The sequence below is a fragment of the Natator depressus genome, chromosome 6, assembly GCF_965152275.1.
Source record: "Natator depressus isolate rNatDep1 chromosome 6, rNatDep2.hap1, whole genome shotgun sequence".
Taxonomy (NCBI): domain Eukaryota; kingdom Metazoa; phylum Chordata; order Testudines; family Cheloniidae; genus Natator; species Natator depressus.
The window spans coordinates 113,717,082-113,737,899 of NC_134239.1; the positions used below are offsets into that span (position 1 = coordinate 113,717,082).

At 43.4% G+C, this 20,818-nt stretch overlaps 1 protein-coding gene across 1 annotated transcript in view; it reads left to right on the forward strand.

Annotated features, from left to right (window-relative positions):
- INF2 (inverted formin 2) overlaps window positions 1–20,818 on the forward strand; it is a 49,558-nt gene extending 28,740 nt beyond the window's left edge. The window contains exons 2-5 of the mRNA XM_074956339.1: window positions 16,486–16,894; window positions 18,386–18,501; window positions 19,151–19,310; window positions 20,781–20,818. Coding sequence (XP_074812440.1) covers window positions 16,498–16,894; window positions 18,386–18,501; window positions 19,151–19,310; window positions 20,781–20,818 — 711 coding nt within the window. The 5' untranslated portion in view covers window positions 16,486–16,497. The remainder of the gene's footprint in view (window positions 1–16,485; window positions 16,895–18,385; window positions 18,502–19,150; window positions 19,311–20,780) is intronic.

The following is a 20,818-nucleotide window of genomic DNA, read 5'->3' on the forward strand; positions in this document are numbered from 1 at the left end:
CAGTTCACCGACGATGGTCCGGGTGGTGGTGCTCCGCAATGGCACGGCCTCCGGGAACTGAGTGGCGTAGTCAACGATGACCAAGTCAACGATGACCTGAAGGACTTTTCGGGAGCGGACCCACCAGGCCCATGGCCACTTGCTTGAATGGCATCTCCACTATGGGCATGGGAACTAGAGGGGCCCTGGGTACTCGCGGGGGAGTGGCCAACTGGCACTCCAGGCAGGAGCTACAATAGTCTCTCACCTCCTGGTGAACACTGGGCCAGAAGAACCGCGTCAAAATCTGGGCAAGGGTCTTTGCATGGCCTAAGTGCCCAGCATTGGGGATGTCGTGCACAAGCTTCATCACGGCCCGTCGGTGACACCGCGGTACCAGCAACTGCGTTCGTGCTTCCTTCGTGCGGGGATCATTTACCTGCTAATCTATCCTTGTGGCCAGGAGATACAAGGAAAATGAGGAGCTCTTTAAAGATGAGGCTAAATGAACTTAAAGAACTACTGGTGCTTCACAGAAAATATGGAAAGACAGTCTATTTATAACATCTCACCAATGCTATCTGTATTAACACGTTTATCACATCATCGGTATAATGGTACCATCTTTTCCTCTCTGTTTGTTTTCTTCCCATTTATATAGCACATTTTTGGATATTTATTCCCTTCTTTTTATGACTAAAGATGTTTCCACAATAATAGGCACTTTCTTCCTTATGGAAAGAGTTTATTCTCCTGGTAATAAATTGCAGTTAAAGATGAGAGTTTATTTTAATCAATCCAGACTTTTCAGTCTAATGCACAACCACGAGCCTTTATTCTTTTCAGATGCACCTGTTTGGAGTTGTGCTGAGCACGTCTTTTCTGCAGATCTGTTTAACGCAGGTGGTGAGGAAGGCAAAGTGCTGATAAACAGGAAGCTGTAATCAGGATTTCCTGTCTGTGCCTGGAGCTGGTGTAGCTTCAGATATTAACTTGAAAATATACCAAAAAGGCAGCACAATTCTGTTATCTTCAGACTTTTATGGATGATTTTAAATTGATTTTATAACAACAATGTATTTTGATTAGGGCTGTCGATTAATTGCAGTTAACTCGCGATTAACTCAAAGAAATTAATCGCAGTTAAAAAATTAATTGTGATTAATCGCAGTTTTAATCACACTGTTAAACAATAGAATACCAATTGAAATTTATTAAATATTTTGGATGTTTTTCTACATTTTCATATATATTGTATTCTCTATTGTAATTGAAATCAAAGTGTATATTATTTTTTATTACAAATATTTGCACTGTAAAAATGATAAACAAAAGAAATAGTACTTTTCAATTCCCTCATACAAGTACTATAGTGCAATCTCTTTGTCGTGAACATGCAGTTTACAAATATAGATTTTTTTTTGTCACATAACTGCACTCAAAAACAAAACAATGTAAAACGTCAGTCTACAAGCCCACTCAGTCCTATTTCTTGTTCAGCCAATCGCTAAGACAAACAAGTTTGTTTACATTTACAGGAGATACTGCTGCCTGCTTCTTGTTTACAATGTTAACTGAAAGTGAGAACAGGCATTCATTTACATGGCCCTTTTGTAACTGGCATTGCAAGGTATTTACGTGCTAGATATGCTAAACATTCGTATGCCCCTTCGGCCACCATTCCAGAGGACATGCTTCCATGCTGATGACGCTTGTTTAAAAAATAATGCGTTAATTAAATTTCTGACTGAACTCCTTGGGGGAGAATTGTATGTCCCCTGCTCTGTTTTACCCGCATTCTGCCATGTCTTTCATGTTATAGCAGTCTCGGATAATGACCCAGCACATGTTGTTCATTTTAAGAACACTTTCACTGCAGATTTGACAAAACACAAAGAAGGTTATGAAGATAGCTACAGCACTCGACCCAAGGTTTAAGAATCTGAAGTGCCTTACAAAATCTGAGAGGGACAAGGTGTGGAGCTTGTTTTCAGAAGTCTTAAAAGAGCAACACTCCAATGCGGAAACTACAGAACCCAAACCACCAAAAAAGAAAATCAACCTTCTGCTGGTGGCATATGACTCAGATAATGAAAATGAACATGCATTGGTCTGCACTGCTTTGGATAGTTATCGAGCAGAACCCATCATCAGCATTGATGCATGTCCCCTGGAATGGTGGTTGAAGGGACAAATGAATCTTTAGCACATCTGGCACATAAATATCTTGTGATGCCAGCTACAACAGTGCCATGAGAACGCCTGTTCTCACTTTCAGGTGACATTGTAAACAAGAAGCGGGCAGCATTATCTCTTGCAAATGTAAATAAAATTGTTTGTCTGAGCAATTGGCTGAACAAGAAGTATGACTGAGTGGACTTGCAGGCACTAAAGTTTTACCTTCTTTTATTTTTGAATGCAGGTTTTTTTGTATATAATTCTACGTTTGTAAGTTCAACTTTCATGATAAAGAGATTGCACTACAGTACTTGTATTAGATTAATAGAAAAATACTATTATGTTTTTTCACAGTGCAAATGCTTGTAATCAAAAATAAATATAAAGTGAGCAATGTACACTTTGTATTCTGTGTTGTAATTGAAATCAATATATTTGAAAATGTAGGAAACATCCAAAAATATTTAAATAAATGAAAAGGAGTACTTGTGGCACCTTAGAGACTAACCAATTTATTTGACAGGTTTCAGAGTAACAGCCGTGTTAGTCTGTATTCGCAAAAAGAAAAGGAGGACTTGTGGCACCTTAGAGACTAACCAATTTATTTGAGCATGAGCTTTCGTGAGCTACAGCTCACTTCATCGGATGCATACTGTGGAAATTGCAGAAGACATCATATACACAGACACCATGAAACAATACCTCCTCCCACCCCACTCTCCTGCTGGTAATAGCTTATCTAAAGTGATCATCAAGTTGGGCCATTTCCAGCACAAATCCAGGTTTTCTCACCCTTCGCCCCCCCACAGACAAACTCACTCTCTTGCTGGTAATAGCCCATCCAAAGTGACCACTCTCTTCACAATGTGTATGATAATCAAGGTGGGCCATTTCCTGCAGAAATCCAGGTTCTCTCACCCTCTCACCCCCCTCCAAAAACCATGCTCTAATAAATTGGTTAGTCTCTAAGATGCCACAAGTACTCCTTTTCTTTTTGTGAATACAGACTAACACGGCTGTTACTCTGAAACCTGTCATTTAAATAAATGGTATTCTGTTATTGTTTAACAGTGTGATTAATCACAGGTTTCGGAGTAGCAGCCATGTGAGTCTGTATCCGCAAAAAGAACAGGAGTGCTTCTGGCACCTTAGAGACTAACCAATTTATTAGAGCATAATCTTTTGTGGCTACAGCCCACTTCATCGGATGCACAGAATGGAGCATATAGTAAGAAGATATATATATTCATACAGGTAAGTTGGAAGTTGCCATATAAACTGTGAGAGGCTAATTAGTTAAGATGAGCTATTATCAGCAGGAGAAAAAAACTTTTGTAGTGATAATCAAGATGGCTCATTTAGACAGTTGACAAGAAGGTGTGAGGATACTTAACTTAGGGAATAGATTCAATATGTGTAATGACCCAGCCACTCCCAGTCTCTATTCAAACCCAAGTTAATGGTATCTAGTTTGCATTTTCTTTGTTGGGCCTGTCCTGTAGTAGCTGACTTAGAACAATGCTTCCTTAGCTCTCGTCCCCTAACACCCCTGCTCTACTTGCGCTACATTGATGACATCTTCATCATCTGGACCCATGGAAAAGAAGCCCTTGAGGAATTCCACCATGATTTCAACAATTTCCATCCCACCATCAACTTCAGCCTAGACCAATCCACACAAGCGGTCCATTTCCTGGACACTACTGTGCTAATAAGCGATGATCACATAAACACCACACTATACCGGAAACCTACTGACCGCTATACTTACCTACATGCCTCCAGCTTCCATCTAGGACACACCACACAATCCATTGTCTACAGCCAAGCTCTAAGATACAACCGCATTTGCTCCAATCCCTCAGACAGAGACAAACACCTACAAGATCTCTATCAAGCATTCTAAAAACTACAATACCCACCTGCTGAAGTGAAAAAACAGATTGACAGAGCCAGAAGAGTACCCAGAAGTCACCTACTACAGGACAGGCCCAACAAAGAAAATAACAGAACGCCACTAGCCATCACCTTCAGCCCCCAACTAAAACCTCTCCAGCGCATCATCAAAGATTTACAACCTGTCCTGAAAAATGATCCCTCACTCTCACAGATCTTGGGAGACAGACCAATCCTCCCTTACGGACAGCCCCCCAACCTAAAGCAAATACTCTCCAGCAACCACACACCACACAACAAAAACACTAACCCAGGAACCTATCCTTGCAACAAAGCCCGATGCCAACTCTGTCCACATATTTATTCAAGTGACACCATCATAGGACCTAATCACATTAGCCACGCCATCAGGGGCTCATTCACCTGCACATCTACTTATGTGACATATGCCATTATATGCCAGCAATGCCCCTCTGCCATGTACATTGGCCAAACCAGACAGTCTCTACACAAAAGAATAAATGAACACAAATCTGATGTCAGGAACCATAACATTCAAAAACTGGTAGGAGAACACTTCAACCTCTCTGGCCACGCAGCAAAAAAATGTAAGGGTAGCGATTTTGCAACAGAAAAGCTTCAAAAACAGACTCCAGCGAGAAACTGCTGAACTTGAATTAATATGCAAACTAGATACCATTAACTTGGGTTTGAATAGAGACTGGGAGTGGCTGGGTCATTACACATATTGAATCTATTCCCTAAGTTAAGTATCCTCACACCTTCTTGTCAACTGTCTAAATGGGCCATCTTGATTATCACTATAAAAGTTTTTTCTCCTGCTGATAATAGTTCATCTTAACTAATTAGCCTCTCACAGTTTGTATGGCAACTTCCAACTTATCTGTATGTGTGTATATATATATATATATATATATATATATCTTTTTACTATATGTTTCATTCTATGCATCCGATGAAGTGGGCTGTAGCCCACAAAAGCTTATGCTCTAATAAATTGGTTAGTCTCTAAGGTGCCAGAAGTACTCCTTTTCTTTTAGTGTGATTAATCGTGATTAATTTTTTTAATCGCTTGACAGCCCTAATTGTGATAGCTAAAAGTAAAAATATAAAAAAATAACAGCATTAATTTCCAGGCTTACTATCAAAGGGTTTAGTGCTGTGCGAAGAACAGAAAAGCTATTTAGTCCTGCTCTAAAAGAAAGTAATATTAACAGAGAAAGAGGAGGGTGTAGAGAATCAGCGGTTGCTTCTGCTGCCTGGAGGCTGAACGGCACAGAACTGCAGTCAGCTCTTCTGTGGAGTCAGAGAAAGGATTTCATTCCCTCAGCCCTGTGGAGATCTCCAGTGCAAAGCTTATGTTCCAGGCTTTGCACAGTGTAGGAGCTTTGGCTCTGCACTGTATATACAGGGTTAAATCTTGAAGCCCTGGTTCAAGCAAAACTCCCATTAAAGTCAATGGCGCTGATTCTTCTCTCCTTTGAGAGCAGTTTTACCCCACTGTAATTTCATTGACTTCAGTGAAGGAATATGTTTTGATTTACACTGGAGTAAGGAAGAGGAGAGTCAGACTCTGTGAGTTAGGACAGAGGAAGGACTGTACAGTTTGAGCCTGCCCTACACATGTATGTTTGTCCTAAAAAAGGAAATTATCAATCACATTTTGTAAACATGCTGCATTTTACTGAAATATTTCAGAGTAACAGTCGTGTTAGTCTGTATTCGCAAAAAGAAAAGGAGTACTTGTGGCAGCTTAGAGACTAACCAATTTATTTAAGCATAAGCTTTCGTGAGCTACAGCTCACTTCATCGGATGCATACTGTGGAAAGTGTAGAAGATCTTTTTATACACACAAAGCATGAAAAAAATACCTCCCCCAACCCCACTCTCCTGCTGGTAGTAGCTTATCTAAAGTGATCACTCTCCTTACAATGTGTATGATAATCAAGTTGGGCCATTTCCAGCACAAATCCAGGTTTTTTCTCCCCACCCCCCACCCCCCCACACACAAACCCACTCTCCTGTTGGTAATAGCTTATCTAAAGTGACCACTCTCCTTACAATGTGTATGATAATCAAGGTGGGCCATTTCCAGCACAAATCCAGGGTTTAACAAGAACGTCGGGGGGGGGGGGTAGGAAAAAACAAGGGGAAATAGGTTACCTTGCGTAATGACTTAGCCACTCCCACTCTCTATTCAAGCCTAAGTTAACTGTATCCAATTTGCAAATGAATTCCAATTCAGCAGTCTCTCACTGGAGTCTGGATTTGAAGTTTTTTTGTTCTAATATCGCAACTTTCAGGTCTGTATTCGCGTGACCAGAGAGATTGAAGTGTTCTCCGACTGGTTTATGAATGTTATAATTCTTGACATCTGATTTGTGTCCATTTATTCTTTTACGTAGAGACTGTCCAGTTTGACCAATGTACATGGCAGAGGGGCATTGCTGGCACATGATGGCATATATCACATTGGTGGATGTGCAGGTGAACGAGCCTCTGATAGTGTGGCTGATGTTATTAGGCCCTGTGATGGTGTCCCCTGAATAGATATGTGGGCACAGTTGGCAACGGGCTTTGTTGCAAGGATAGGTTCCTGGGTTAGTGGTTCTGTTGTGTGGTATGTGGTTGCTGGTGAGTATTCGCTTCAGGTTGGGGGGCTGTCTGTAGGCAAGGACTGGCCTGTCTCCCAAGATTTGTGAGAGTGTTGGGTCATCCTTCAGGATAGGTTGTAGATCCTTAATAATGCGTTGGAGGGGTTTTAGTTGGGGGCTGAAGGTGACGGCTAGTGGCATTCTGTTATTTTCTTTGTTAGGCCTGTCCTGTAGTAGGTGACTTCTGGGAACTCTTCTGGCTCTATCAATCTGTTTCTTCACTTCTCAGGTGGGTATTGTAGTTGTAAGAATGCTTGATAGAGATCTTGTAGGTGTTTGTCTCTGTCTGAGGGATTGGAGCAAATGCGGTTGTATCTTAGAGCTTGGCTGTAGACAATGGATTGTGTGGTGTGTCCTAGATGGAAGCTGGAGGCATGTAGGTAAGTATAGCGGTCAGTAGGTTTCCGGTATAGTGTGGTGTTTATGTGATCATCGCTTATTAGCACAGTAGTGTCCAGGAAATGGACCGCTTGTGTGGATTGGTCTAGGCTGAAGTTGATGGTGGGATGGAAATTGTTGAAATCATGGTGGAATTCCTCAAGGGCTTCTTTTCCATGGGTCCAGATGATGAAGATGTCATCAATATAGCTCAAGTAGAGTAGGGGCATTAGGGGACGAGAGCTGAGGAAGCATTGTTCTAAGTCAGCCATAAAAATGTTGGCATACTGTGGGGCCATGCGGGTACCCATAGCAGTGCTGCTGATTTGAAGGTATACATTGTCCCCAAATGTAAAATAGTTATGGGTAAGGACAAAGTCACAAAGTTCAGCCACCAGGTTAGCCGTGACATTATCGTGGATAGTGTTCTTGACGGCTTGTAGTCCATCTTTGTGTGGAATGTTGGTGTAGAGGGCTTCTACATCCATAGTGGCCAGGATGGTGTTATCAGGAAGATCACCGATGGATTGTAGTTTCCTCAGGAAGTCAGTGGTGTCTCGAAGGTAGCTGGGAGTGCTGGTAGCGTAGGGCCTGAGGAAGGAGTCTACATAGCCAGACAATCCTGCTGTCAGGGTGCCAATGCCTGAGATGATAGGGCGCCCAGGATTTCCAGGTTTGTGGATCTTGGGTAGTAGATAGAATATCCCAGGTCGGGGTTCCAGGGGTGTGTCTGTGCGGATTTGATCTTGTGCTTTTTCAGGGAGTTTCTTGAGCAAATGCTGTAGTTTCTTTTGGTAACTCTCAGTGGGATCAGAGGGTAATGGCTTGTAGAAAGTGGTGTTGGAGAGCTGCCGAGCGGCCTCTTGTTCATATTCTGACCTATTCATGATGACAACAGCACCTCCTTTGTCAGCCTTTTTGATTATGATGTCAGAGTTGTTTCTGAGGCTGTGGATGGCATTGTGTTCTGCACGGCTGAGGTTGTGGGGCAAGTGATGCTGCTTTTCCACAATTTCAGCCCGTGCACGTCGGCAGAAGCACTCTATGTAGATGTCCAGTCTGCTGTCTCGACCTTCAGGAGGAGTCCACCTAGAATCCTTCTTTTTGTAGTGTTGGTAGGGAGGTCTCTGTGGATTAGTATGTTGTTCAGAGGTGTGCTGGAAATATTCCTTGAGTCGGAGACGTCGAAAATAAGATTCTAGGTTACCACAGAACTGTATCATGTTCGTGGGGGTGGAGGGGCAGAAGGAGAGGCCCCGAGACAGGACAGCTGCTTCTGCTGGGCTAAGAGTATAGTTGGATAGGTCAAACTGGACAGTCTCTACGTAAAAGAATAAATGGACACAAATCAGATGTCAAGAATTATAACATTCATAAACCAGTCGGAGAACACTTCAATCTCTCTGGTCACGCGATTACAGACATGAAAGTTGCGATATTACAAGAAAAAAACTTCAAATCCAGACTCCAACGAGAGACTGCTGGAGACATTTTTATGGCTGACTTAGAACAACGCTTCCTCAGCTCTCGTCCCCTAACGCCCCTACTCTACTTGCGCTATATTGATGACATCTTCATCATCTGGACCCATGGAAAAGAAGCCCTTGAGGATTTCCACCATGATTTCTACAATTTCCATCCCACCATCAACCTCAGCCTGGTCCAGTCCACACAAGAGATCCACTTCCTGGACACTACAGTGCTAATAAACGATGGTCACATAAACACCACCCTATACCGGAAACCTACTGACCGCTATTCCTACCTACATGCCTACAGACAGCCCCCCAACCTGAAGCAAATACTCACCAGTAACCACATACCACACAACAGAACCACTAACCCAGGAACCTATCCTTGCAACAAAGCCCGTTGCCAACTGTGCCCACATATCTATTCAGGGGACACCATCACAGGGCCTAATAGCATCGGCCACACTATCAGAGGCTCATTCACCTGAACATCCACCAATGTGATATATGCCATCATGTGCCAGCAATGCCCCTCTGCCATGTACATTGGTCAAACTGGACAGTCTCTACATAAAAGAATAAATGGACACAAATCAGATGTCAAGAATTATAACATTCATAAACCAGTCGGAGAAGACTTCAATCTCTCTGGTCACGCGATTACAGACATGAAAGTTGCGATATTACAACAGAAAAACTTCAAATCCAGACTCCAGTGAGAGACTGCTGAATTGGAATTCATTTGCAAATTGGATACAATTAACTTAGGCTTGAATAGAGACTGGGAGTGGCTAAGTCATTATGCAAGGTAACCTATTTCCCCTTGTTTTTTCTAACCCCCTCCCCCCCTCAGACGTTCTTGTTAAACCCTGGATTTGTGCTGGAAATGGCCCACCTTGATTATCATACACATTGTAAGGAGAGTGATCACTTTAGATAAGCTATTACCAGCAGGAGAGTGGGGTTGGGGGAGGTATTTTTTCATGCTTTGTGTGTATAAAAAGATCTTCTACACTTTCCACAGTATGCATCCGATGAAGTGAGCTGTAGCTCACGAAAGCTTATGCTCAAATAAATTGGTTAGTCTCTAAGGTGCCACAAGTACTCCTTTTCTTTTTACTGAAATATAGGAATGAGAATACAATACGAGTTTTCACTTTCAGCTGAGGATCTCAAAGCACTTTACAGATGCTTAGGAATTAAATCTCAAAACACCCCAATGAGTTAGGAACGTATTATGGTCATTTTACAGGAAGAGAAACTGAGAATCAGAAAGATCACTGACTCAGCCACAGACACACAGAGCAAGGAACAGGACTCCTTATTGCTAGCCTCTGCTTTGGTCATTAGACCATTCTTTCCTCCCAGGAGAAATGCTATGTGCAGAACTAGACGTAGACAAACATTAAGGTGTGGGTAGCAATTACTGGTGCCAAGACAAAGTTGCACACATAACAGTTTGAATTCTTCCAATGGTTTCACACACCTTAGCTCCAAAGCCATTCCTCACGCCCTTCCCCACCCAAAGAGACACTGCAGCAGGAAATGTGCTTGAGGAAAACAATTGCCCATTAACATTGCTCTGCAGGCAGAGGAGGCAGTCTTGCTTTTATCTGCTTCGATATAAAACACTGACATCATCTGGCAATAGGGAGAGGTGCTTTTATTTATTTACTTCCCTTAGCCGCCTCCTCCTCCTGTAAAGCTAGAGGGCCCTGCCTGCAGTGAGCACCTGGTCTAGAGCTCATTGAAGTCAGCCAGCTGGATCTGGCCTTCTCATGGGCTTGGCATCAGACCCTAGAAGGAGTGTGGTTTTCATGCAGAGCATAGGGCAGGATTTGAGGCACATGGGAAATGGGTTTGCTGCATCCCTGCCTGCATCAGAGCCCTGCTTCCTGGGGAGTTCCTTTGCAGGAAGAGAACAGGCAGTGACAATAAATCCACTGTGCAGCAACGCCACTGGTAAGAGGGCTACTTCTGCCTCAGGGCTCTAGCAGGGACTGCATATAGCTCCACAGCTTTTGGGGTGGGGGAGGATTTTTTTTCTTCCCCTCCCCCACAGATCACTGCTTTGTGCCAAGCCCAGCTTCTTGTACTTAGTACAGCGGGAGAGAAGCTTCATCCCAGTGAATTTAATGAGGCTTTTGCCCAAGTTAGGGCTACTGCAGAATTCAGTTGTTAATGGCAGATCATAAAAGTCTGGCTACACTTGGAATGGATTTTTGGTTTGTGTATTTTTTAGCTATCCAGTACATGCCTAAATGGCTCATTCGCTGCTTCACATTTTCCATTGTTACTGTAATTTTTTCAGTCAAACAGAATTGAGAGTGAAGGGGACGCAGACTAAGTGGTGCTGAAATTTCCTCTGTAGCTTCAATAAACATTTGATATCCGGAACTTTTTCTGTAAAACTCCCCACAGTGACACCACCCCTTTTGACCCCTCACCCAGTTTTAAAGTGGTACCCATTGACTTTAGTGTGGCTGGCAAACCTGCATGATCAGAGCTATTTTCTTTTTGAAAATAGCGGTCAATCCAAATGCAAAAGTTCTGAAAAGCTAAAGCAGTTACAAGTCTAGTACATTCCATTCCGATGAGACATCCGTACTGCAAGGAGACACACTTTAAAGCAACAGCTCCACACCTTAAATGCCTGTGGCTGGTGAATAGACACACTTATGCATAGGTTTCCAAAGGCCTCCTAACCCTAAACTAAACGGTGATGGAGGAAGGGGGGGAAGGGAAGGAAGGGGAGAGTAAATAAAGTTCCCTCTGAATCTGAAAACCTGGCTGTATGTACAACAGCATAATGGACACAGGGGTAATCACTGCTATTGTCCCAAACATTGAAAAATCACAAGTCAGGCACCAGAAAATCGTGAGATTGGCTTTAAAACCACGACACTATTTTGGAACAATTATAAATATGGGTTTCTTTTTATTTGTCTTCTGAACCTTTTGATACACTCAGTTCATGCTTTCAAACTTTTCTTCACAACCAGAAGGGCTAGAAACTTACTGCTTCAGTGGGGTTATTTTAATGGAAACTGAGATTCTTGTATAATCACTTGACTTCAGGAGCTGGGACTTTAAGAAAAACCTCAAATATTGCAAGACATGATAAAAATCACAGGAATTGGTGGTCCTGGGTTACTGTTATAGTTCAGCCATTTGCTCATGGGACTGCTGTTTCTAGCTGCCCTGCAGTTTACGTGTGGCCTGCGCTGCAGAACATTAGAGAGTGAGGATCCGAAACGCTAATTACTGTAACCCATGTGACTGTTTCATCCATTATTATAGAACCACTAGGCCACTGTTGTCCTGCCTTTGTCAGCGGAGGGGATGAGCTCCTGGTGGACTGAAGCAGGAGCAGCATAGACAGTGGTGCTACCTTTGTGCCGTCTTTCTCTCCACTCCCATCCATATGGAAGCCTATCTTTCGATGTTGCATTGAGTTGATGCTCTGTGGCTGAAGGGAACTATCAGAAATTAGAACAGGAGAACTCTCTTCACATCAGTCCACCCTTCTCCTATTTTGTGGGCCTGACTCCACTAATTTACCTTGGTTTCCTTTGTCTGTATGGAATTCCTTACCCAAGAGAGGTGGGATTCTGGGAGCTGTAGAGATTCCCTGGCAGCACAGCGGTGTTCTTAAGGGAGCTGGCGGGAGGGGAGGTGCTCCAGCAGGCCAGGTGAGGAACCAGAAGCCAGCAGAGCATTGAGGCTCAGGGCCTCTGTGTGGAGGGCTCTAGTCTCTGAGATCGGCTGAGTTTAGGGACTGAACCCTGGCCTCTGCTGGTTCAATTGTTCCTGACCTCCAGGAGCAATGCCAGAGAAACTCTATAAGGCAAATTTTGGCGCTTGTAGCGACCTAGATGGATAATTCCCTTATTATTTTGATTTGAACTGTCCTGTTAAAATGCAGCATAATGACATAAACCCGCTTGACAGGCTGTCAAGAGTGACTTGACTCTAGTTTGACATTGCTTTCAATCCCTGTGCCTCCTTGCTGCAAATAGAATGCCTGTTGCAGACTAGACCCTCATGGTAGAGGGGCCTTAAAATAGGGTACCTCATAAGATGTACTGCTGTTATAATAGCCTCACACCTCAGTTCTTCTGCACACAACCCATCACACTTTCACATATGCAGGGCCGGATTAAGACCTTTAGAGGCCCTAAGCACTGAAACGATTATGGTGCCCCCCCCCCATGTAATTCAAAATAAAAACAATACACCTCTACCCCGATATAACGCGACCCGATATAACACGAATTCGGATATAATGCGGTAAAGCAGCACTCCACGGGGGCGGGGCTGCGCGCTCCGGTGGATCAAGCAAGTTCGATATAACGCGGTTTCACCTATAACGCGGTAAGATTTTTTTGGCTCCCGAGGACAGCGTTATATCGGGGTAGAGGTGTACTATACCGTAAAATAAAATTTTATTTTTCGAAATGACACAAAACTTACATGTATGCTGAAATTAAAATAGCTTCTTTCTAGATTTTCTGATTGCAAAATTCTGGATAAGTTCATCGAAGCTGACTCGACGAAGCATGTCCGCTTCCATACACAATAGGGAAAGCGAATCAAGTCTGTCCTGACACATTGTTGTTCTCTGAGGGTTTTTTATTCTTTTCAGCTGAGAAAAGATGTTTCCCATGATGACTATTTCGATGCTTTTTTTGAAATATCAAATTTTTTCAAAAAAAAAAAATCTCTTTTTTTTGGTGCCCCCTGCTTTGCTGGTGCTCTCAGCACGTGCTGAGTCTGCCTGCTGGGTAATCCAGTCCTGCACATATGATATGCAAATAGCACATTTTGCAAGTGATGTCCTATTAGAATGGAAGAGGAAGACATTAGGAGGCTGTTACCAAATTAACCTCCACATCAATCAAAAGGAAACAAAAGAAAAGAAAACATTTGTGATAGGATGTGCTTAGGAATAGGATCTGATCAAACTGAGTTCAAGAGCATGTTCTGAACACTTAGAAATTTTAAAACAGTTCAGCTATGGTGAGATCTAAAAAAACAGTTAAAGGGAAACTCTCAGATGCCATAATCGCATATTTTTAAACATATTATTAATTATACATGTCTGGAAATAAAGCCAGAGATTTGTGCAACTAAAAGAATTTTTAGAAAACTAATTTACTCTCCATTGTTTATGAATGCATGAAAAGACAGACAGACAGAGGATAGGTCTTTGTCAGTTGTTTACATTGTGTATTTGGTTTATCTTGAACAATGAAGACAGGTTTATCAGGCTGACTGTTCTTTCTGGCAAGGAAGCATGAACCTTTCAGGGTTAAAGATTTTGAAAATCTTCAGTTGATGGGGCTCAGTCCTCTGCTATGTCTAATGTCTGCTGCCTGCCGCAGAGGGAGGGAAGCCGTAAAGGAAGTGGTTGCTACTCCCCGGGCCTAGGGCAGCTGAGAGCCAGTTTTGCCCTCAGAGTAGATTAGAACAGCCATGGAGTTGCCCTAAACTATCTCAAAAATACAGTGACCATCAGACCAGGGTCTGCCACAGCACAGCCAGCCAGCCACACTCCCTTGCCCTAGCACATCCCCAAGAGATCCACTTTGCACCATGCTGATATTCTTCCTACATCAGGAGAATCCCTGGCTAGCAGTTTAAGCACAATGGAGCTGTTTGTGAATCTCAGGATTCAGCCTGTGTGTTTCCCAAGAGTGGTTCAATTAAAAAAAAAAAAAGGCAAAAGAATGTTGCTCTAGCTGAAGGGAAGCCTGTGCTAGGTGTCAGGAGGCAGGGCTGGATTTACACCTTACGTGCCCCTAGGCACAGCATCTTCCGCGCCCTCCCGCCCAGAGACCCCTCCACAGATCCCCCACCACAACTGCACAGCACCCTGCACACCCCCACCCAGTGCTCCCCCGCCCTCAAACCCCCCCCCACTGCCCAGCACCCCCCCACACAGCCCCACCACCACAACTGCCCAATGCCCCACATAGACCCAGCGCCCCAACACACACAGACCTCCCCCATCCCCCACGGGCCAGCACCCTCCACAGACCTCCCTACTGCCCAACACCCCCCCACACAACTCCCCCCCACAACTGTCCAGCGCCCCAACACACACAGACTTCCCACACCCCCACTGTTCAGCACTCCCCACAGACCTCCCCACTGCCCAGGACCCCAACACACAGAGACCTCCCCCATCCCCCTACTGCCCAGCACCCCCACACATAGCCCCACCACCACAGCTGTCCAGTGCCCCACACAGACCCCCCTACTGCCCAGCACCCCAACACACACAGACTTCTCCCACTCCCTCACTGCCCAGCAACCCCCACAAGCCCCACACTGCCAGCGCCCCCACCCCCTCACTGCCCAGCACCCTCCCACAAACGCCCCCCAGAGACCCCCTTTCTTGTGCCCTACCCCCCGGCTGCATTCACCAGCCCCGCTGGGAGGTGACTGTTTCCGCCGAGCTGAGCTGGCAGTGCGGCCGGGGCTGGTGGGGATTGCTCTGGCCTCTCAGGAGCGGCACGATCAGCCACGCTGGAGCAGGAGTGGGGCCTGACCAGGCTGGGCTCCCTCGGACCCACTTACCTAGCAGGGCCCCCTGCGTTGGACTGCTGAGCTCTTCCCCTGCTGCTTTGCCTTCCCTGCTGTTAGGAGCACTCCAGCAGGGTTGTGTGGGGCCGTCTCCCCCTCAACCGGCCCCGCACCCTGCCCGGACCTGCGAGCGGCAAATGTTGAATTTTTAGGCACCGTTAGAACTCGGGTGCCCTTAGGCATGTGCCTATTGTGCCCAACTGGAAATCCAGTCCTGTCAGGAGGAGAACTCCTTCTTCAGCACGTGTCCTTTAGAGGCAGTGTATTTAGTTTTTCATGAGAATGTTTCCATCACTCTCTCTCTGCTCCTCTTTCCACTGTCTCCTCTAAGGAGAACACGAACCCCCTAATGTCCAAAACTCATGATGCTCCATATGAGGTACAATAGCTTCACCCCTCTCCAGTACCTACCTGGCTTCATTTCTCATTCTCTTGCACCATGCTGCAATGCTGGGGTTGGAAACACCACAGGGGGATGTTTAAATCCATACACTAAACCTCTGTGTATATTGAATTAAGAAAAAATTAATAGAAACTATTATTAGCTTTTGAATTTTTCTTTTCTTTTCTTTTTTTTAAACAGTGTAGACAAATCCAACAGGAGGGCTGGTCAAATTTTTGCCATCCAAGTTATTTAATGATGGAAAATCGGGGTTTGACCAAAGATTTTTTGGGGGGTTGCAAAAACAAGGGTTTGTTTTTTGTGGAAATTTCTGATTTTTTGTCAAAACAAAAATCATCCAACCCCCATAGTGTTTTGGTTTTCTGCCAAAATCTTTCAGTATTTGAATTTTTGCCAAAGAGTAAAGAAAATTTCTGTGGAAAATTTAGATGAAACATTTTCTGGGTGGAGGGGTAGGAGGACCCAAACATTCTTCAACCAGTTCTGTTCAACAAAACCTAGGAGATCGCCTGATTTCATCTTCTTCAAGCACACAGAGCTAAAGGAAAATACCAAGCCCACACCTGATAATACAGCACTTACACCACCATCCTTTCCATTGTGTGAAAACTAGCAAGTGGTTATTGAGTGATGTAAATTAAATTACTTTTAAAACTATGGATTCCTGTTCTAATGGTTAAACCAGTCTGGACAGATTGCAGTGATTGGTTGTGATGTGAGTGGATTAAATGCAATGGTATCTTCTTTCAATAGCTGGAGGGCTACTCTTCCAGTTGATCAGAGTACCTGCTGGGCTAGACAGACCTTTAATATCTGTGATTTAAGTCTCTGATCACTATGGGAAATGCCCCTTCATTTGAGGAGATGTTGCCAAATCCAAATATTTCTCACTTTGCCTTTTCGTTCCCTTTAAAGGAGAGATTATTCATGATGTCTGTCAAGAAGGAAGGTGCCCAGAAGAAATGGGCTGCCGTAAAGGAGAAACTTGGGCCCCAAGAGACTGACCAGTCAGAGGCCAACCTGGAAAATGCAGAGCCAGAGCTATGCATTCGCCTCCTACAAATGCCCTCAGTAGTGAACTACTCTGGTCTCAAGAAGCGATTGGAGAGCAGTGATGACACCTGGATGGTCCAGTTCCTTGAGCTGAGTGGCCTAGATCTGCTCTTAGAGGCCCTGGACAGGCTGTCTGGAAGAGGAGTATCCAGGATTTCTGATGCCCTGCTTCAGCTCACCTGCATTAACTGTGTGCGAGCTCTCATGAACTCCCACAAGGGGATCGAATACATTGTCAGCAATGAAGGCTATGTCAGGAAACTCTCTCAAGGTAAGAACACTTACTGTTCCTTTTAAACACACACAAGTCAGCTTCGCAATAAGGCTTCTTATTGCTTAGTCACCAGCTACATTCTGAACATATTATTTCACAGATAGATATTAAAGAGTTTTTTATATTTTTATCATGCTGTTTTCTTTTAAATATCATAGGGCTTTAGCAGCTTTCTCACAAGGACATTAGAGGCTATTCTTATGCCTACTCATTTAATAAAAGAGGGATTTTTTACTCTAAAAAAACCTACTGCTTTTAAATGCCACTTCCCCCAATTTTTGGCATATGGCAGAGAAGAAATATTGGACCCGTTTCCACACAGAAGTCTTTTATGTTTTGCCATCAAAGTGTAAAACATTCTCTGTCTTAGGATAACATAGGAACTACTGGTTCCTTACCTCTCTGACTTCACCTTGCAAACAGATATCTGTCACTTATTGTTTGTCAAGTCAAAAAACAGAGTGTGGACAGTTAACCAAATGGACATCAACAGCTACAATTGACAAAGAAGAAGGGTGTCTCTGTGGTTAAGACTCAGGACATCCCAGTTCTATACCTGGTGCTGCCACAGATTTCCTGTGCGATCTTGAGCAAGTCATTTAATTTCTCTAGGCCTTAGTTTCCATCTGTAAAATGAGGCTAACGCTGCCTTCTTTCTTCCATCCTTTGTGTGTCTTGGTTGTTTAGATTTAAGTTCTTCAAGACATCTCTTACTATTTGTATAGTGCTAACCAGAATGAGGCCCTGATCTTAGCTGAGGTCTCTAAAGTTACTCAATGCCACATGGATCAGCGTTCATGTCGTGCTCCCTGTCAGGACCTGGCCTGGGCCGGGGAAGCTAATGATCCAACCAGTGGACCAAATTCGGTGATGAATCCTAGTCAGATGTTGCGCATATGCTAAGAAGAATTGCCATATCTACAAACCCATTATTTATAGCTATTTAAACCCTCCACTGTTTGATAAGCTTTTCTATTTTAAAGTGATCTTCCTTTTTCTCCTCCCAAAAAAGAAAAGACTTCTCTTTCCTAACAGCAATAAAATATAGGAATGGGCATTTTTCACTGTGGAAGTAGGAGCATTTGTAGGGTTATTCAGTAATGCAATCTCTTTGCTTCAATGTAAAAGATCAATAAGGTATATCCTGGCCTATGCTCTGTGGAACACACAGGGAAAGGGGAAGCAGAAATATAGGATGGTTGATGAGAGCAATTCATAGTGCACCCATTTAAACTCAAAGAATAAGACTGTTCAAACAAAAACCTGCGAAGTGTCTCCTGCTTTTCAAGAAACTGAACCGTTTTTGTGAATTTGCAACAAAATGTGTAATTCTTACGTGTCCAGGTATTTGAATCTCATTGCAAATACTTCCTGTAACACGTGCACACATGCAAGCCACAAGTACATTGCTTATGTACGTCACAGATTATGGATGTTGATGGAGTTTCAGAGAAGTATACACTAATATACATTTTCTCTTTTTGGCAGCACTGGACACATCTAATGTCATGGTCAAAAAACAGGTGTTTGACCTGCTCGCTGCACTCTGCATTTACTCCCTGGATGGGCATGCCCTGGCTTTGGACGCTCTGGACCATTACAAGGCAAGCGCATAGTCAGAGTACTATATAGTGTTATTATCTAGTTCCCTGCATGATAGGTAGACCAGTGTGCTCTATTATTTTGGCTCTGATCCTGCAGCTGGATGCACATGGGTGCATCCCTCCACCTGGGGGCACAGCGCAGGCATAAGGACCAAGTTGCATCATTCTGGCAGAGAGTCAGGGACTTAAAGACAGAGCTTTGTAGCAAGTTAAAAAAAAAATAGGTGCCTTGCTTGTCAGCAGAAGTCTGAGTGGCTGCACAATGACTCAGCTAGAGACAGCTGGCTGGCATCCGTAAGGATCTATGTGGCAGCCCTACCAGCATCAGTGGGAAACTCACAAAAATCAAAGGTACCATGCCTGTGGGTTTCACAGCCCTGGATGGCTGTACCAGGGAGCAGGAAGAAGTCTCAGGTCAAAGAGGGAGCCTTTCCAATGCAAGTGATCAGTTTCCATTTACTTTCCCTGCTGACTAGATGTCTGCTCAGTGATTGAAGGAGCTGTCTCTAGCACACATTTTTCTTTCTCATGTTTAGTGAGATATGCTGATGAGGAGTTCAGATACTGACTTTGTTTTAGAGTCTGTTTTTAAAAGGGAAAAAAAAGTTTCTGAACTGGAACATCTGCAATATCACCTGTGTGTTAACAGATGGTGAAGAACCAGCAGTACCGATTCAGTGTCATAATGAATGAGCTCTTCGCTACGGATAACGTGCCTTACATGATAACACTGCTAAGTGTTATTAATGCCGTGATCCTGGGGACTGAAGAACTAAGAATCAGGACGCAGCTCAGAAATGAGTTTATAGGTAAGAAAGTTGGTTGGATCTGACCTTATCAAAGGAATTAAACTCTTGAACTCAAGCCACTTCTGTGGTAGGTTTTCAAAATACCAGTAAGATAGTGAAATGAAAAAAAAGTTGTGCAAATTGCAATGTGTCATACCTGAGATACCAATAATGAGCCTAACTTACAGCCAGAGTAGTAGCCTTTGACTCTTGTTTTATATTTGATAAACTTTCTTTAATCCCATTGTTTCAAGCTTTGTTCTTCTTTTTCACATAAACTTGATCTTTTCTCCTTGTATGCTAACAGAATTCCAGCTTAATCTACCCTATAGATACACTGTATCCTCTATTCCATGAGCTAGTTTAATCAACTCATGTCTGTAGCAACCCAGTCTTTATTCAGGCCTGATCTACACTACACAGTTATGGCAACATAAACTGCCTTACATTGATCTAGTTGTGGAAGTGTCTCCACTTAAATTTGGCTTGCGCCGATTTAGTAACAGTACCCAAGCGGCATAGAGTCACGGTTGATATGATTAGGTTGATGCAGTGTCAGTGTAGATACTACGTTGCTTACATTGACTGTGGCTTTCAGGAGCTTTCCCACAATGCCCCTTACTGACCGTACAGTTGATACAAGCACTCCTGGTGAGGACACGCACCACCAACACAAAGAGCCAAGTGTGCACACACCCAAGCGATTTAATAACTGTGGTGGCTGTATGCTGATGTAAATTAGGTCAACATAATTTTGTAGTGTAGACATGGCCTCAGTAATCCAGGGCCAAACTGAGATCTGATGCAACTCCTCTCACAGTTAATGGGAGTTGTGCTTTCTTTCACCAGGACTCAGTTTTAGCCCATCCAATGTAGCACGTGATTTAAGAAAATAGTAGTCTCTAATTCCTTGAACATAAGGAATGTTGGGTACAATGAGACCGATGTTCAAATATTCCGTTTTAAGAAACTTCATGTGCAGTTGAGGATAATACACCTATGTTTTTCGTAACATTGTAAACTAAAGTCCTGATCCTGCAGATATTTAGCTCCAGGGTATTACGCACCTGCACAAATATTTGCAAGATTGGGATCCAAGCTCTTTTTAATGAACATTCTCCTTTCTATGTCCCAATCTTGCAAACATTTATGCATATGCTTAACTTTACTCATTCTGAGTAGTTCTGTTGAAGGCAATGGAACTGCTTGCAGTAGTAAGTAGTACTAAGCATTTGCATAAGTCTTTGCAGAACAGGGGTCTTAATTTATTTTTTTTTTTAATTTTTTGTACAGCCTTGCAATATGCAATGATTCAAGGTTCCAAGAGGAGAATTAAGTCATCTTGGTAATAATAAAAAAATGTAACTTTAAATAGCAATTTAATCCTTTGCACCTGGGAAATGTTTGATGTAATGCATATACAAACTCCTTACAGAAGTGCTTAACATCTAGTAGATTAGAATGACAACACTTTTTATTTTCCTCTGTCAGGTCTTCAGTTGTTGGATATTTTAACCAAGCTAAGGTAA